Consider the following 12500-nt stretch of genomic DNA (forward strand, 5'->3'; position numbering starts at 1 on the left):
ATTCCTTCAGGAAAATTAAAATTCCAGCTGCAGTGCACAGAGTTGAGATCAATTTAAACAAAAGTAAAAAGTAAATAATGGGGGTTTAAATGGAAACAAAATAGAGAAATATTACAATAAGAATAAAAACTAACAAGCAACAATGGGAATAAAAATATAACAGTAAAATAACAATATAACAAGACAAACTATGTAGTAGTGACCATGTTATGAAAATATGATTATATCGCCAGTCCGATATTATCGGACATCTCTTAATAAAATTTTAAAAAAAGCGTTTCTTAGGCGGGACAGTCTCGGATTTTTACAAAAAATGACCCACTCGCAATAGAATTAGCTTCACCATTGCCAGCACCAATGATTTTTCACTTTATTATTATTTATTTATTTTTTATTTTTTTACTGTCATTACAATTAAAAATATAAAAAAATTCAAAAGTTTAGTCCGGGACTGTACTTTGAATTGATTCTTTTTTTCCTGGGGGCAGAATGGAGGTAGGCTGAGTGTGACCATGACCCTGTCAGTCATTATCCATTGTTTGTCTCTTCTTTTCCACAGCACTACGAACAAGATGCTGATGGTCTCTGCAGCAAACTAATTGAGCCACAGTTGAAGAAGGAGATTGTAGATGTCCAAACAGAAATGTTGAGAGGTGAGGTTCACTTGAATACTTGAGGACTATTTACACACAGGAGCCGTGCAGTTTGTGGTTGCTTCATTTTAGCTGTCTTCAATTTTACCAGGTGGCTGGGTGCTGAACAGAAAAAACCTCAAATTAGAGAATGTCATTGGAAGAGGAGAGTTTGGAGGTGAGTAACATCTGCCTTGACATTTATTAGGAGTTAGTATGAGGACCAGGTGTTTGGATTAGCAACCCAGCACAAACACTCTTTTGTAATATTTGCTGCCATGTCGTCGCATAATTACCTGAGTGCTTTGTTGCTACTTGTGATCTTTGCAGAAGTTAAGGTGGCTGACTACAAGGGGACTAAAGTAGCTGTGAAATGCATTAGAAATGATGCGACTGCCCAGGCCTTTATTACAGAGGCCTCTGTCATGATGTAAGTAAACTAATATGTGGATACTCACAGACTGGCATTCAGGCATTGTGATGATTTTAATATACATTTAAAACACTTCCTTCTCGTCTACATTAGTGGTTTTCATACTTTTTTCCACCAGGTACCACCTCAGAAAAAAATTGTCTCTTCCAAGTACAAAACCTAAAACCAGTGAAGTTGACATAGATAGTACTTAATTGATTCCTTCAGGAAAATTAAAATTCCAGCAGCAGTGTACAGAGTTGAGATCAATTTAAATAAAAGTAAAAAGTAAATAATGGGGGTTTAAATGGAAACAAAATAGAGAAATATTACAATAAGAATAAAAACTAAAAAGCAACAATGGGAATAAAAATATAACAGTAAAATAAGAATATAACAAGACAAAGTAGGCAGTAGTGACCATGTTATAAAAACGTATTACACTGTTATTGTTTTGTATCCCCTGTCATCCTAGTACCCCCCGACCCCCGTCCCAGAGAGGAGTTGTACAGTCTAATGGCGTGTGGAACAAAGGAGTTCTTGAGTCTATTAGTCCTGCACTTGGGATGAAGCAGTCTAGCACTGAACAGGCTCCTCTGGCTACTGATAACGCTATGCAGAGGGTGACTGGCATCATCCAGGATGCTCACTAGTTTGTCAACAGTCCTCTTCTCTGCCACCCTCACCAGTGAGTCCAGTTTCATTCCGATTGTAGAACCGGCCCGCCTGATCAGTGTCTCAAGTCTGGAGTTGTCCTTCTTAGATGTACTGCCCCCCCAGCACACTACCATGTAGAACAAAACACTTGCAACCACAGACTGGTAGTACATCCACAGGAGTTTTTTGCAGATGTTGAAGGAGTGCAGTCTCCTGAGGAAGTACAGCCTGCTCTGTCCTTTCCTGTACTGATGGTCCGTGTTAACAGTCCAGTCCAGCTTATTGTCCACCCAAACCCCGAGGTACTTGAATGAGTCCACGGTCTGTACCTCAACTCCCTCGATCACAATAGGTTGTGACCGTGGACTCAACCTCCCAAAGTCAATGACCAGCTCCTTGGTCTTGGACATGTTTGGTAATTCGTAAATAAAAACAAAATACAATGATTTGCAAATCCTTTTCAATTTATATTCAATTGAATAGACTGCAAAGACAAAATATTTCATGTTCAAACTGAGAAACTTTTTTTTTTTTTTTTTTTACAAATAATCATTACCTTAGAATTTAATGGCAGCAACACATTGCAAAAATGTTTGCACAGGGGCATTTTTACCCTATGTGTTACATCACCTTTTCTTTGAACAACACTCAATAAACATTTGGGAACTGAGGAAACTAATTGTTGAAGCTTTGAAAGTGGAATTCTTTCCCATTCTTGTTTTATGTAGAGCTTCAGTCCTTCAACAGTCCGGGGTCTCCGCTGTCGTATTTTATGCTTCATAATGCGCCACACATTTTCCATGGAAGACAGGTCTGGACTGCAGGCGGGCCAGGAAAGTACCCGCACTCTTTTAATATGAAGCCACGCTGTTGTAACACATGGTTTGACATTGTCTTGCTGAAATAAGCAGGGGTGTCCATGATAACGTTGCTTGGATGACAACATATGTTGCTCCAAAACCTGTATGTACCTTTCAGCATTAATGGTGCCTTCACAGATGTGTAAGTTTCCAATGCCTTGGGCACTAATGCACCCCCATACCATCACACATGCTGGCTTTTACACTTTGCACCTAGAACAATCCGGATGGTTATTTTCCTCTTTGTTCCGGAGGATACCACGTCCTCTGTTTCCAAAAATATACAGACCATAACACTAGGGATTTAAAATAATGTCAACGCAATTAAAAAATGTACCGCACTAAAAATAGACTAATTCATTTCAATCAACACGATAATTTGACAGCCCCAAGAAAAATCATTGTATATTTTCTGTAATCAAGATACTCAAAATATTCAAGGAATTGTTTCATCCTTTTTAAATCCCCTCTTATTTTTAAATGCTATACCTGAATGTGTTCCAACTCAGTCGCACTAGTTGGGAGGGTGTTTGCTGTTCTAAGCTGACGCTTCCAACATGTCTCTTGTGAAGGGAAATATTAAAGAGTGTTAAAGTTACAATGATTAAAAGGTTTTAACAATTGAAACCCCCAAACAACCTCAGTTTGTGCCACTTTTATCAAAGGAAACTACATCACAATAACTTGGTGAAGCTGCATGGCGTGATCGCTGAGGAGGACGGCACTTTATTCATCATCACTGAATACATGACTAAGGTAGAAGTCCGACTGCTGTTCACTGTCAGCATCCGCACTACCGGCCTTACACGTGTGTGTGTGCGCGTGTGTGTGTGTGTGTTTGCAGGGTACCTTGGTGGACTACCTACGTTCCAGAGGAAGGGCTGTACTCGGTGAAGTTGCTCTTCTTCGATTTTCATTGTGAGTGGTAGAGCAGCTGCAGTTTTACAGATGAAATATATTTAAGCCACATCATTTGGTATACTTGCACTATTCACATTAAAATAAAACGGGAAAAATTTACTGGGATTAATCGTGATGAGTTAAAATGTAAATGTGCGATTTAAAAAATGCATTATTTGACAGCACTGATATGTGTAGGTTTACATCTTTTGTACCGACGTGAGTGCATTTTAAAGAGGTCCTATTATGCAAAACCAACTTTTCTTACCTGTTAGTACCTGATTTTGTGTATTTCAAATCACGATCAGTTGAAAAAATTGGAATTCAAACCATTGAGGCCTGGGGGAGATATTTCTAAAATGAACTTGTCTTCTTCCAAACTTGCTCCAAACAAGCTGTGTGGAATTTGGTTGAGCTCATTTGTCTAGATAGTACAATCCCTCAGTTTGATCAACATTTAGTGTTGAGTGGAGGGGGGTAAGAGGAAAAAGCTTCACTGGGGTCTGCAGGTGGGCACCCCACTTCATTGTGTTTCGTTGATAGGCCCACGACACCTCCGGAGGGCTCAATGGGTGTCCGCCCCTCTGCCTTTACCCCGAGATGTCATTTTGCAGCCCAGTTGGGGCTGAAGGAGGACTTTGCCACGTAAATAAGACCGACCGTGTCCTGAGGAGACGGTCAGAAAGCAGCCTGAAGATGATCTGTAAAGCGTAATCCATGCAAAATGTAGATCAAAGCACCATTATGACATGTTCTCTAGGAAGTGTTTTAAATGTAAAAAAAAATAAATCATAATATGACCCCGATTCGATGAGGTGGCGACTTGTCCAGGGTGTACTCCGACTTCCGCCCGATTGTAGCTGAGATAGGCACCAGCGCCCCCCGCGACCCCAAAGGGAATAAGCGGTAGGAAATGGATGGATGGATGACCTCGATTTGAGAACTAGTGCATTAAATTGTGCAAGAATAAACACTTATTGGTAGCATGTCGACCTACTGTATGTTTATCATTGTGGTCATAGTGTGCACATGCTTTATACTGCTCAAAAAGATTCATTATGTCTTCTTATCCATATAACTTTCACATTTATTTGTAATCAGACAATATTTGACGTTAGAGATGTCGGATAATATCGGCTGTCCAATATTTTCGGCCGATAAATGCTTTAAAATGTAATATCGGAAATTATCGGTATCGGTTTCAAAAAGTAAAATGTATGACTTTTTAAAACACCACTGTACGGAGTGGTACACGGACTAGGGAGAAGTACAGAGCGCCAATAAACCTTAAAGGCACTGCCTTTGCGTGGAAGGCATACTTGGTCAACAGCCATACAGGTCACACTGAGGGTGGCCGTATAAACAACTTTAACACTGTTACAAATATGCGCCACACTGTGAACCCACACCAAACAAGAATGACAAACACATTTTGGGAGAACATGTGCACCGTAACACAACATAAACACAACAGAACAAATACCCTGAACCCCTTGCATCACTAACTCTTCCGGGACGCTACAATATACACCCCATGCTACCTCTTACCCTTCTCCCCCCACACATCAACCCCGCCAACCTCAACCTCCTCATGCTCTCCCTGAAGAGCATGTCCCAAATTCCAAACTGCTGTTTTAAGGCATGTTGAAAAAAAGAATGCACTTTGTGACTTCAATAATAAATAAAGCTGCAAGCAGCGTTTGTCGGGTCCGCCTTTGGCTGCTGCCCCCGAGACCCACGTTAAGCGTTAGAAGACGCCTTGGAGCCACTATTTTGAGAATCTAATGCATTGTGAAAGTAATGCAATTGTTGTATTGAAGTGAAAATATCAAACTTCCTGTTGATTTTTGCTAAAATATGTTAATTATTAAAATGTAGGTCTAAGTGAGACCTACATAGTGTTTTTTGTTTCATGTCTCTCTGACATTCCTACCGGAAGTTACAAGCAGTTTTGTCTGTGTTTTCTTCCTAGGAGCAGTTTGTCCGTGTTGTATTCCTAGGGGGGCGGTAGAGCGTAATTTTGAGTTTTGAGGTTAGGTTTTTTCATCAGATAGCAATTTTTGCCAGACCAGATGTGTGTGTCAAGTTTGGTGAGTTTAGAAGCATTTTGAGGGGGTCAAATAACAGCTCAAAGAGGCAAAAATGAAATTTTTTAGGAGACTTTGCACAGGGGTTCTTTGAAGGCGCGTAAAATCAAAACCTGAGAACTTATCAAAACTCTGTTATATACTTTTAATCAGAAGGGTTCAATCTCTCTCCTGTGCGAGTTTGAAGCCAAAACAACAAACGCACTCAGAGGAGATAATGTTTGAAGAAAGGTGACCGGTTTTTACAAAACTTTTGTTTTGAAGGGGGGGATTGCAAACTTTCTGTTGATTTTTGTTGGGGGTTGTCAATCTATGAAATGTAGGTATAAGCGAGACCTACATAGAGGTTTTCGTTTCATGTCTCTCTGACATTCTTACCGGAAGTTACAAGCAGTTTTGTCTGTGTTTTCTTCCTAGGAGCAGTTTTTTCAGTGTTTTATTCAAAAATAGCGCTAGAGCGCAAATTTGAGTTTTGGGGTATGTTTTTTTCATTAGATTGCAATATTCGCCAGTCCTTATGTGTGCGCCAAGTTTGGTGACTTGAAGCATTTCAAAGGGGTCAAATTACAGCGCAAAAAGGCAAAAATTGCATTTTTTGCGAAAATTTTATTTTGAAGGGGTTTTTGCCAACTTCCTGTAGATTTTTGCTGAAAGAAGTGAGTGTATGAAAATTGGTTCTAAGTCAGACCTACATAGGAGTTTTTGTTTCATGTCGCTATGACATTCCTAACAGAAGTTATATGCAGTTTTGTCTGTATTTTTTTCCTAGGGGGCGCTAGAGCACAATTTTCAATTTGGGGTATTGGTTGCTTAATATGTTGGGAAGGTTTGCTATACCGACGTTTGTGTCGAATTTGGTGAGTTTTTAAGCATGTTAAGGGGGTCAAATTACAGCGCGTAGGTGCGGAATAATAATAAAACACAGCAGTTTCAATAGGGTCCTTGGCCCATGCCAAAGGACTCCTGTGGAGTCCTTTGCCATGGGCCAAGGACCCTAAATACGGCAGTGCCATGTTGGCATTTTTTTTTCATAACTTGAGTTGATTTATTTTGGAAAACCTTGTTACATATTTTAATGCATCCAGCGGGGCATCACAACAAAATGAGGCATACTAATGTGTTCATTCCACCAATGTATATATCGGTAACAGTTGATATCGGAATCTGTAATTAAGAGTTGGAGAATATCGGATATCGGCAAAAAAGCCATTATCGGACATCTGTAAAGCATGTCAGGTAAAAATTCCAGCTAATATACTGAATATACGGTATTAGATTCCAAGAAAATTGTAAAAGTTATATTGTTCTCATGTCATGCAGCTAAAGCAGACATTATGTTGGAGCTCTTTTGAATTGTGGAGATGTTCCTAAAAATATTTTGAACTTTTTTCAGACATGTGTGCGATGCCATGATGTATTTGGAGGCCAATAACTTTGTCCACCGCGACCTGGCAGCTCGTAATGTTCTTTTGACAGAGGACCACGTGGCTAAAGTCAGCGACTTTGGTTTGACCAAGAAGGTGTCTTCAGTTGAAGGCATTAACAAGATGCCCGTGAAGTGGACTTCACCCGAGGCCCTCAGAGAACAAGTACGTGTCTTGGGGTTCAGTGGGGAGATTTTATTTTGCAACAATTGTTGAAAAGATCTTAAATGTTTTTTTTTTTTCTTCTTTCTCATGCAAAAGAAATTCTCCACCAAATCGGATGTTTGGAGTTACGGTGTTTTGCTTTGGGAGATTTTCTCATTTGGTCGAATTCCTTATCCAAAAGTTGTGAGTATGCACCCTTTGAGGGAAGTAGTCAGGAGCAGCGACTGGGTAGTCATCCTAAACAGTTTAAGATTAGATAAGAATAGCTTCCACTGAAATTCCAAATTTTTTATTTTTTTTTATACACCTCATTAAAATACAAGGCCTGAGCTTTGATACAAGGGGAGTGTGTAGGTCAAACACAACCTTGACTGTTGTAATATTAAAAAAAGGGAAATAATGTCAAGCTATTTCATATGTCGCTCTTATTAGTGGTAGAGGCAATGATTTAAATAACATTTTAACATACAGTGCATCCCGATTCTTCACAATTCTTCACTGTGTTTTATTTTTCCAAAATAGAACTAGTTAATTTTTGTCCTTAAAATTCTACACACAATACCCCATAATGACATTGTGAAAATGTTTTTTTTTTCCAAATTTAAAAAAATTAATACATAAATCGCATGTACATAAGTATTCACAGCCTTTGTCAATACTTTGTGGATGCATCTTTAGCAGCAATTACAGCCTCAAGTCTTTTTGAATACAAACCCTGTTTCCATATGAATTGGGAAATTGTTTTAGATATAAATATAAACGGAATACAATGATTTGCAAATCATTTTCAACCCATATTCAGTTGAATATGCTACAAAGACAAGATATTTGATGTTCAAACTCATCCATCCATCCATCCATTTTCTACCGCTTATTCCCTTTCGGGGTCGCGGGGGGCGCTGGCGCCTATCTCAGCTACAATCGGGCGGAAGGCAGGGTACACCCTGGACAAGTCGCCACCTCATCGCAGGGCCAACACAGATAGACAGACAACATTCACACTCACATTCACACACTAGGGCCAATTTAGTGTTGCCAATCAACCTATCCCCAGGTGCATGTCTTTGAAAGTGGGAGGAAGCCGGAGTACCCGGAGGGAACCCACGCATTCACGGGGAGAGCATGCAAACTCCACACAGAAAGATCCCGAGCCTGGATTTGAACCCAGGACTGCAGGAACTTCGTATTGTGAGGCAGACGCACTAACCCCTCTGCCACCGTGAAGCCCTGTTTTTTTGCAAATAATAATTCACTTAGAATTTCATGGCTGCAACACGTGCCAAAGTAGTTGGGAAAGGGCATGTTCACCACTGTGTTACATCACCTTTTCTTTTAACAACACTCAATAAACGTTTGGGAACTGAGGAAAATAATTGTTGAAGCTTTGAAAGTGGAATTCTTTCCCATTCTTGTTTTATGTAGAGCTTCAGTCCTTCAACAGTCCGGGGTCTCCGCTGTCCTATTTTAAGCTTCATAATAAGTACACCTAAAGTGAAAAATATTTGACTTTTGGTAAGCTACTCTAGGAGACACCAGGTTTAAATCGTCACGTTTTCCGGGAAATGTATTTTGCCCTTCTTTCCCAGCGGACTCAATTTCTTGTAAAGTTCCCATATTTTAGATTTTATGAAAATAACACAACATGAATAATTGTTTCTTGCATTTTCTGGAAAATTAAGTATGGTTTAAACTCTTAGTTTTATTTTTTTAGCACTTTCTGTGTGTGTGTGTGTGTGTGTGTGTGTGTGTGTGTGTGTGTGTGTGTGCGTGTGTCTGTGCGTGTGTCTGTGCGCGCTAACATCATCAACTCTACTGTTGTCCATTATGCAGCAATTAAAAGACGTGGGGCCTTTATTGGAGAGCGGATTCCGGATGCCTCCTCCAGACAGATGTCCTGCAGATCTCTACAACATCATGAAGCAGTGCTGGCAACTGGATCCTGCTCGTCGCCCAAATTTTAAGCAGTTGATGGTGCAGCTGCAAGATATCCGCAAGGGCTTCCGGAAAAACCACACGCTGGTGTGACAAAGCCATCTGTATCGTGTCGCCTACTGTTGTTTGGACTGTAATGAGGGAAGAAAAAAAATACATCCATTGACCTTCATTTGACGATGTTCACAACGTATTACAGCATTGATAACATTTTCCTTTATTGTTTTTACACCAATGACAATTTTATTGGCTGTTTTGGGAAGTGTCATGTGTTAAGTACGTCTTCCTGCGTTCTCTGAACGTTAATGAGCCTTTTTGTGGACGATTATGACAATATTTGGCAACACTGACGGGAAATATCTCCCAAACCACAATTGACTGACATTCATCCTATAAACACGTGATATGCAGCCTATTTAAAAACATGTATTGATATTTTCTGAATGTTTTCCAACCCGATTTGATTGCTACTGAATATCAAAATGTGGAATAGAAACAAGAGCCAATATGATCTTATTCTGCACAATTGTTTTTTATTTTTTTCTCCATGAATGTATTGTTTTCATCTTGTGCGGAAATACTCTCCTCCCCCCCAAAAAACAGTATCAATCAATCAATCAATGTTTACTTATATAGCCCTAAATCACTAGTGTCTCAAAGGGCTGCACAAACCACTACGACATCCTCGGTAGGCCCTTGTGGAAATTTTTTGGGGCATAGTTCCCCCTAACATTTTGTGTCAAATTGTCGAGGAAAACCAGTTTTGACTTTGAGAACAAATGTGTTAACCAATTGTTGAACAGTTTAAGAACAACATTTCTCAACGAAACAATTCTCAAGGAATTAAAGGGTTTTACCATCTACGGTCCATATCATCAAAAGTTTCAGAGAACCTGGAAAAATCCCTACATGTAAGCGGCAAGGCTTAAAAAAACAACATTGAATGCCCGTGACCTTCGATCTCAGGTGGTACTGCATCAAAAGGCGACATCAGTGTCTAAAGGATATCACCACATGGGCTCAGGAGTACGTCAGAAAACCACTGTCAGTACAGTTGGTCGCTACATCTGTAAGTTTAAGTTAAAACTCTACTATGCAAAGCGAAAACGATTGATCAACAACACCCAGAAATGCAGCTGGCTTCACTGGGCCTGAGCTGAAATTGTCGAGAACGCCAATTTTCATTTCAAAAGAGAAATGGTACTTTTTCTGCAATGAAAATTTCATAAAATTTGGAGAATACCGTTAACAATCCATATTTACAAATCCAGAGTGATTACATGTATATTAATTATTAACCATTTCTAAAATATATTTTTTTAAATGTACAACTCACCAATGATGGCAAAGGAGAACAGAATGAAAACTTCCCACTTTCTAAAAAACTATTTAAATCAAATACACATTTAAAAGTCCTGTATAGTATGGTGCTTTCTTTTGTTTTTCATGTTATTTTCTTGCTCTCTTTGATTTAATATATTGACTATTGTTTTGTATTTGATGTAGATATTTTGGAACATTTTACATATTTTTTTTACGTGCATATTTTTGTCGTTTTAAAAGATGGCTTTTGTTTTGTATGTATAGTTTTGTATGGAATTGTTGGAATAAAATTCTGGGAAAAAAGGGCCATCGTAGCTTTTCCATGCGGAACTGTTGTCGTGCGACTCGGCCCACGGGGGGACTCCTTTATTTGCCGCACGTCTTTGTGTCCCCGGCAAACGTGTCCTGAAAACAGGCGCCATAACTCTAAGCCCGACTTTTGGCCACATTTTCCAGAGTTTGCTTCCAATGGACAACGTGGCTGACGACTTTTATCGCGAGCTTCCAAAAGTGGTGAGTAAAAGACACTTAGTGAAATTAGTGAGTGGGGTGAATGTTAAAAGGCTGTGGAAAAGCTGGCAATGTTGAAGGTCGGGTGACTTTATTTGGGTTCCCGCCAGGAGCTCCACGCTCACCTGAACGGCTCAGTCAGCTTCCAGACGATGGAGAAAGTGATGAAGAGAAAGCCGCACCTCAACATTGAACACCACATGACGGCCATCGGCAAGGGGCAGCGGAGGAGCCTGGACGAGTATGAGTATTAACCACGTTACGTGAACGCATCACCATGTAATTGCTGAGTCATCATGGCGTGCAACAGGTGCTTTCAGGTGTTCAAGGTCATCCATCAGCTGGTGGACACGCAGGAGGACATCCTGATGGTGAGCTCTGATGATTATGATGTTTGTGTTTTATCTGCAATGTTCAATCAGTGCGTTCTCACTCTAGGTGGCCACAGATGTAATCAAGGAGTTTGCGGCTGATGGTGTCAAGTACTTGGAACTTAGAAGCACACCGAGAGAGGAGACCAAAACAGGTAGGATGTTCTGTCGCTGTGATTGGTAACAGCTAGGGTTTTATGGTATCCATTCCAGTCATACGTGCCAACCTTGACACCTCAGAATTAGGGAGATATTCAAAAGGCCTGCTGTGGATCGCATTTGTGTGTATATATATATACATGTATATACACAGTGGGTACGGAAAGTATTCAGACCCCCTTAAATTTTTTACTCTTTGTTAGCCATGTGCTAAAATCATTTAAGTTCATTTTTTTTCCTTTTAATGTACACACAGCACCCCATATTGACAGAAAAAACATAGAATTGTAGACATTTTTACAGATTTATTAAAAAAGAAAAACTGAAATATCACATGGACATAAGTATTCAGACCCTTTGCTGTGACACTTGTATATTTACCTCAGGTACTGTCCATTTCTTCTGATCATCCATGCGATGGTTCTACACCTTCATTGGAGTCCAGCTGTGTTTAATTCTAATGAGAGGACTTGATTAAGGAAGCCACACACCTGTCTGTATAAGACCTTACAGCTCACAGTGCATGTCAGAGTAGATGAGAATCATGAGGTCGAAGGAACTGCCTGAAGAGCTCAGAGACAGAATTGTGGCAAGGCAAGACAAAGACTGCATGAACATGAAGAAAAAGTCTGCATGAAGACAAAGACTGCATGTGAGAATGTGACAATTGATACAAAAAAATGTCTACTGCACTTAAAGTTCCCAAGAGCACAGTGGCCTCCATAATCCTTAAATGGAAGACGTATGGGATGACAAGAACTCTTCTAAGAGTTGGCCGTCCAACCAAACTGAGCAATCGGGGGAGAAGAGCCTTGGTGAGAGAGGTAAAGAAGAACCCAATGATCACAGTGGCTGAAGTCCAGAGATGCAGTGAGGAGATGGGAGAAAGTCAACCATCACTGCAGCCCTCCACCAGTCAGGGCTTTATGGCAGAGTGGCCCGACGGAAGCCTCTCCTCGGAGTAAGACACATGAAAGCCCGCATAGAATTTGCCAAAGAAAACACATGAAGGACTCCCAGACTATGATAAATAAGATTCTCTGGTCTGATGAGACAAAGATAGAACTT

The 12500-nt window shown here is 40.1% G+C and overlaps 2 protein-coding genes across 5 annotated transcripts in view; both read left to right on the forward strand.

The window, feature by feature from the left end:
• LOC133563548 (tyrosine-protein kinase CSK-like) overlaps positions 1-10699 on the forward strand; it is a 36187-nt gene extending 25488 nt beyond the window's left edge. For all 3 annotated transcript variants that reach the window (XM_061917722.1, XM_061917721.1, XM_061917719.1), the window contains 8 exons: positions 560-653; positions 745-810; positions 963-1062; positions 3227-3317; positions 3406-3479; positions 6942-7137; positions 7234-7320; positions 8968-10699. In XM_061917722.1, coding sequence (XP_061773706.1) covers positions 560-653; positions 745-810; positions 963-1062; positions 3227-3317; positions 3406-3479; positions 6942-7137; positions 7234-7320; positions 8968-9162 — 903 coding nt within the window. In that variant the 3' untranslated portion in view covers positions 9163-10699. The remainder of the gene's footprint in view (positions 1-559; positions 654-744; positions 811-962; positions 1063-3226; positions 3318-3405; positions 3480-6941; positions 7138-7233; positions 7321-8967) is intronic.
• A 49-nt stretch (positions 10700-10748) lies between these two features.
• Positions 10749-12500, forward strand: part of LOC133563549 (adenosine deaminase-like protein) — a 20536-nt gene continuing 18784 nt past the window's right edge. For both annotated transcript variants that reach the window (XM_061917724.1, XM_061917723.1), the window contains exons 1-4: positions 10749-10905; positions 11013-11143; positions 11213-11273; positions 11341-11428. In XM_061917724.1, coding sequence (XP_061773708.1) covers positions 10861-10905; positions 11013-11143; positions 11213-11273; positions 11341-11428 — 325 coding nt within the window. In that variant the 5' untranslated portion in view covers positions 10749-10860. The remainder of the gene's footprint in view (positions 10906-11012; positions 11144-11212; positions 11274-11340; positions 11429-12500) is intronic.

Source organism: Nerophis ophidion, linkage group LG12, assembly GCF_033978795.1.
Source record: "Nerophis ophidion isolate RoL-2023_Sa linkage group LG12, RoL_Noph_v1.0, whole genome shotgun sequence".
Taxonomy (NCBI): domain Eukaryota; kingdom Metazoa; phylum Chordata; class Actinopteri; order Syngnathiformes; family Syngnathidae; genus Nerophis; species Nerophis ophidion.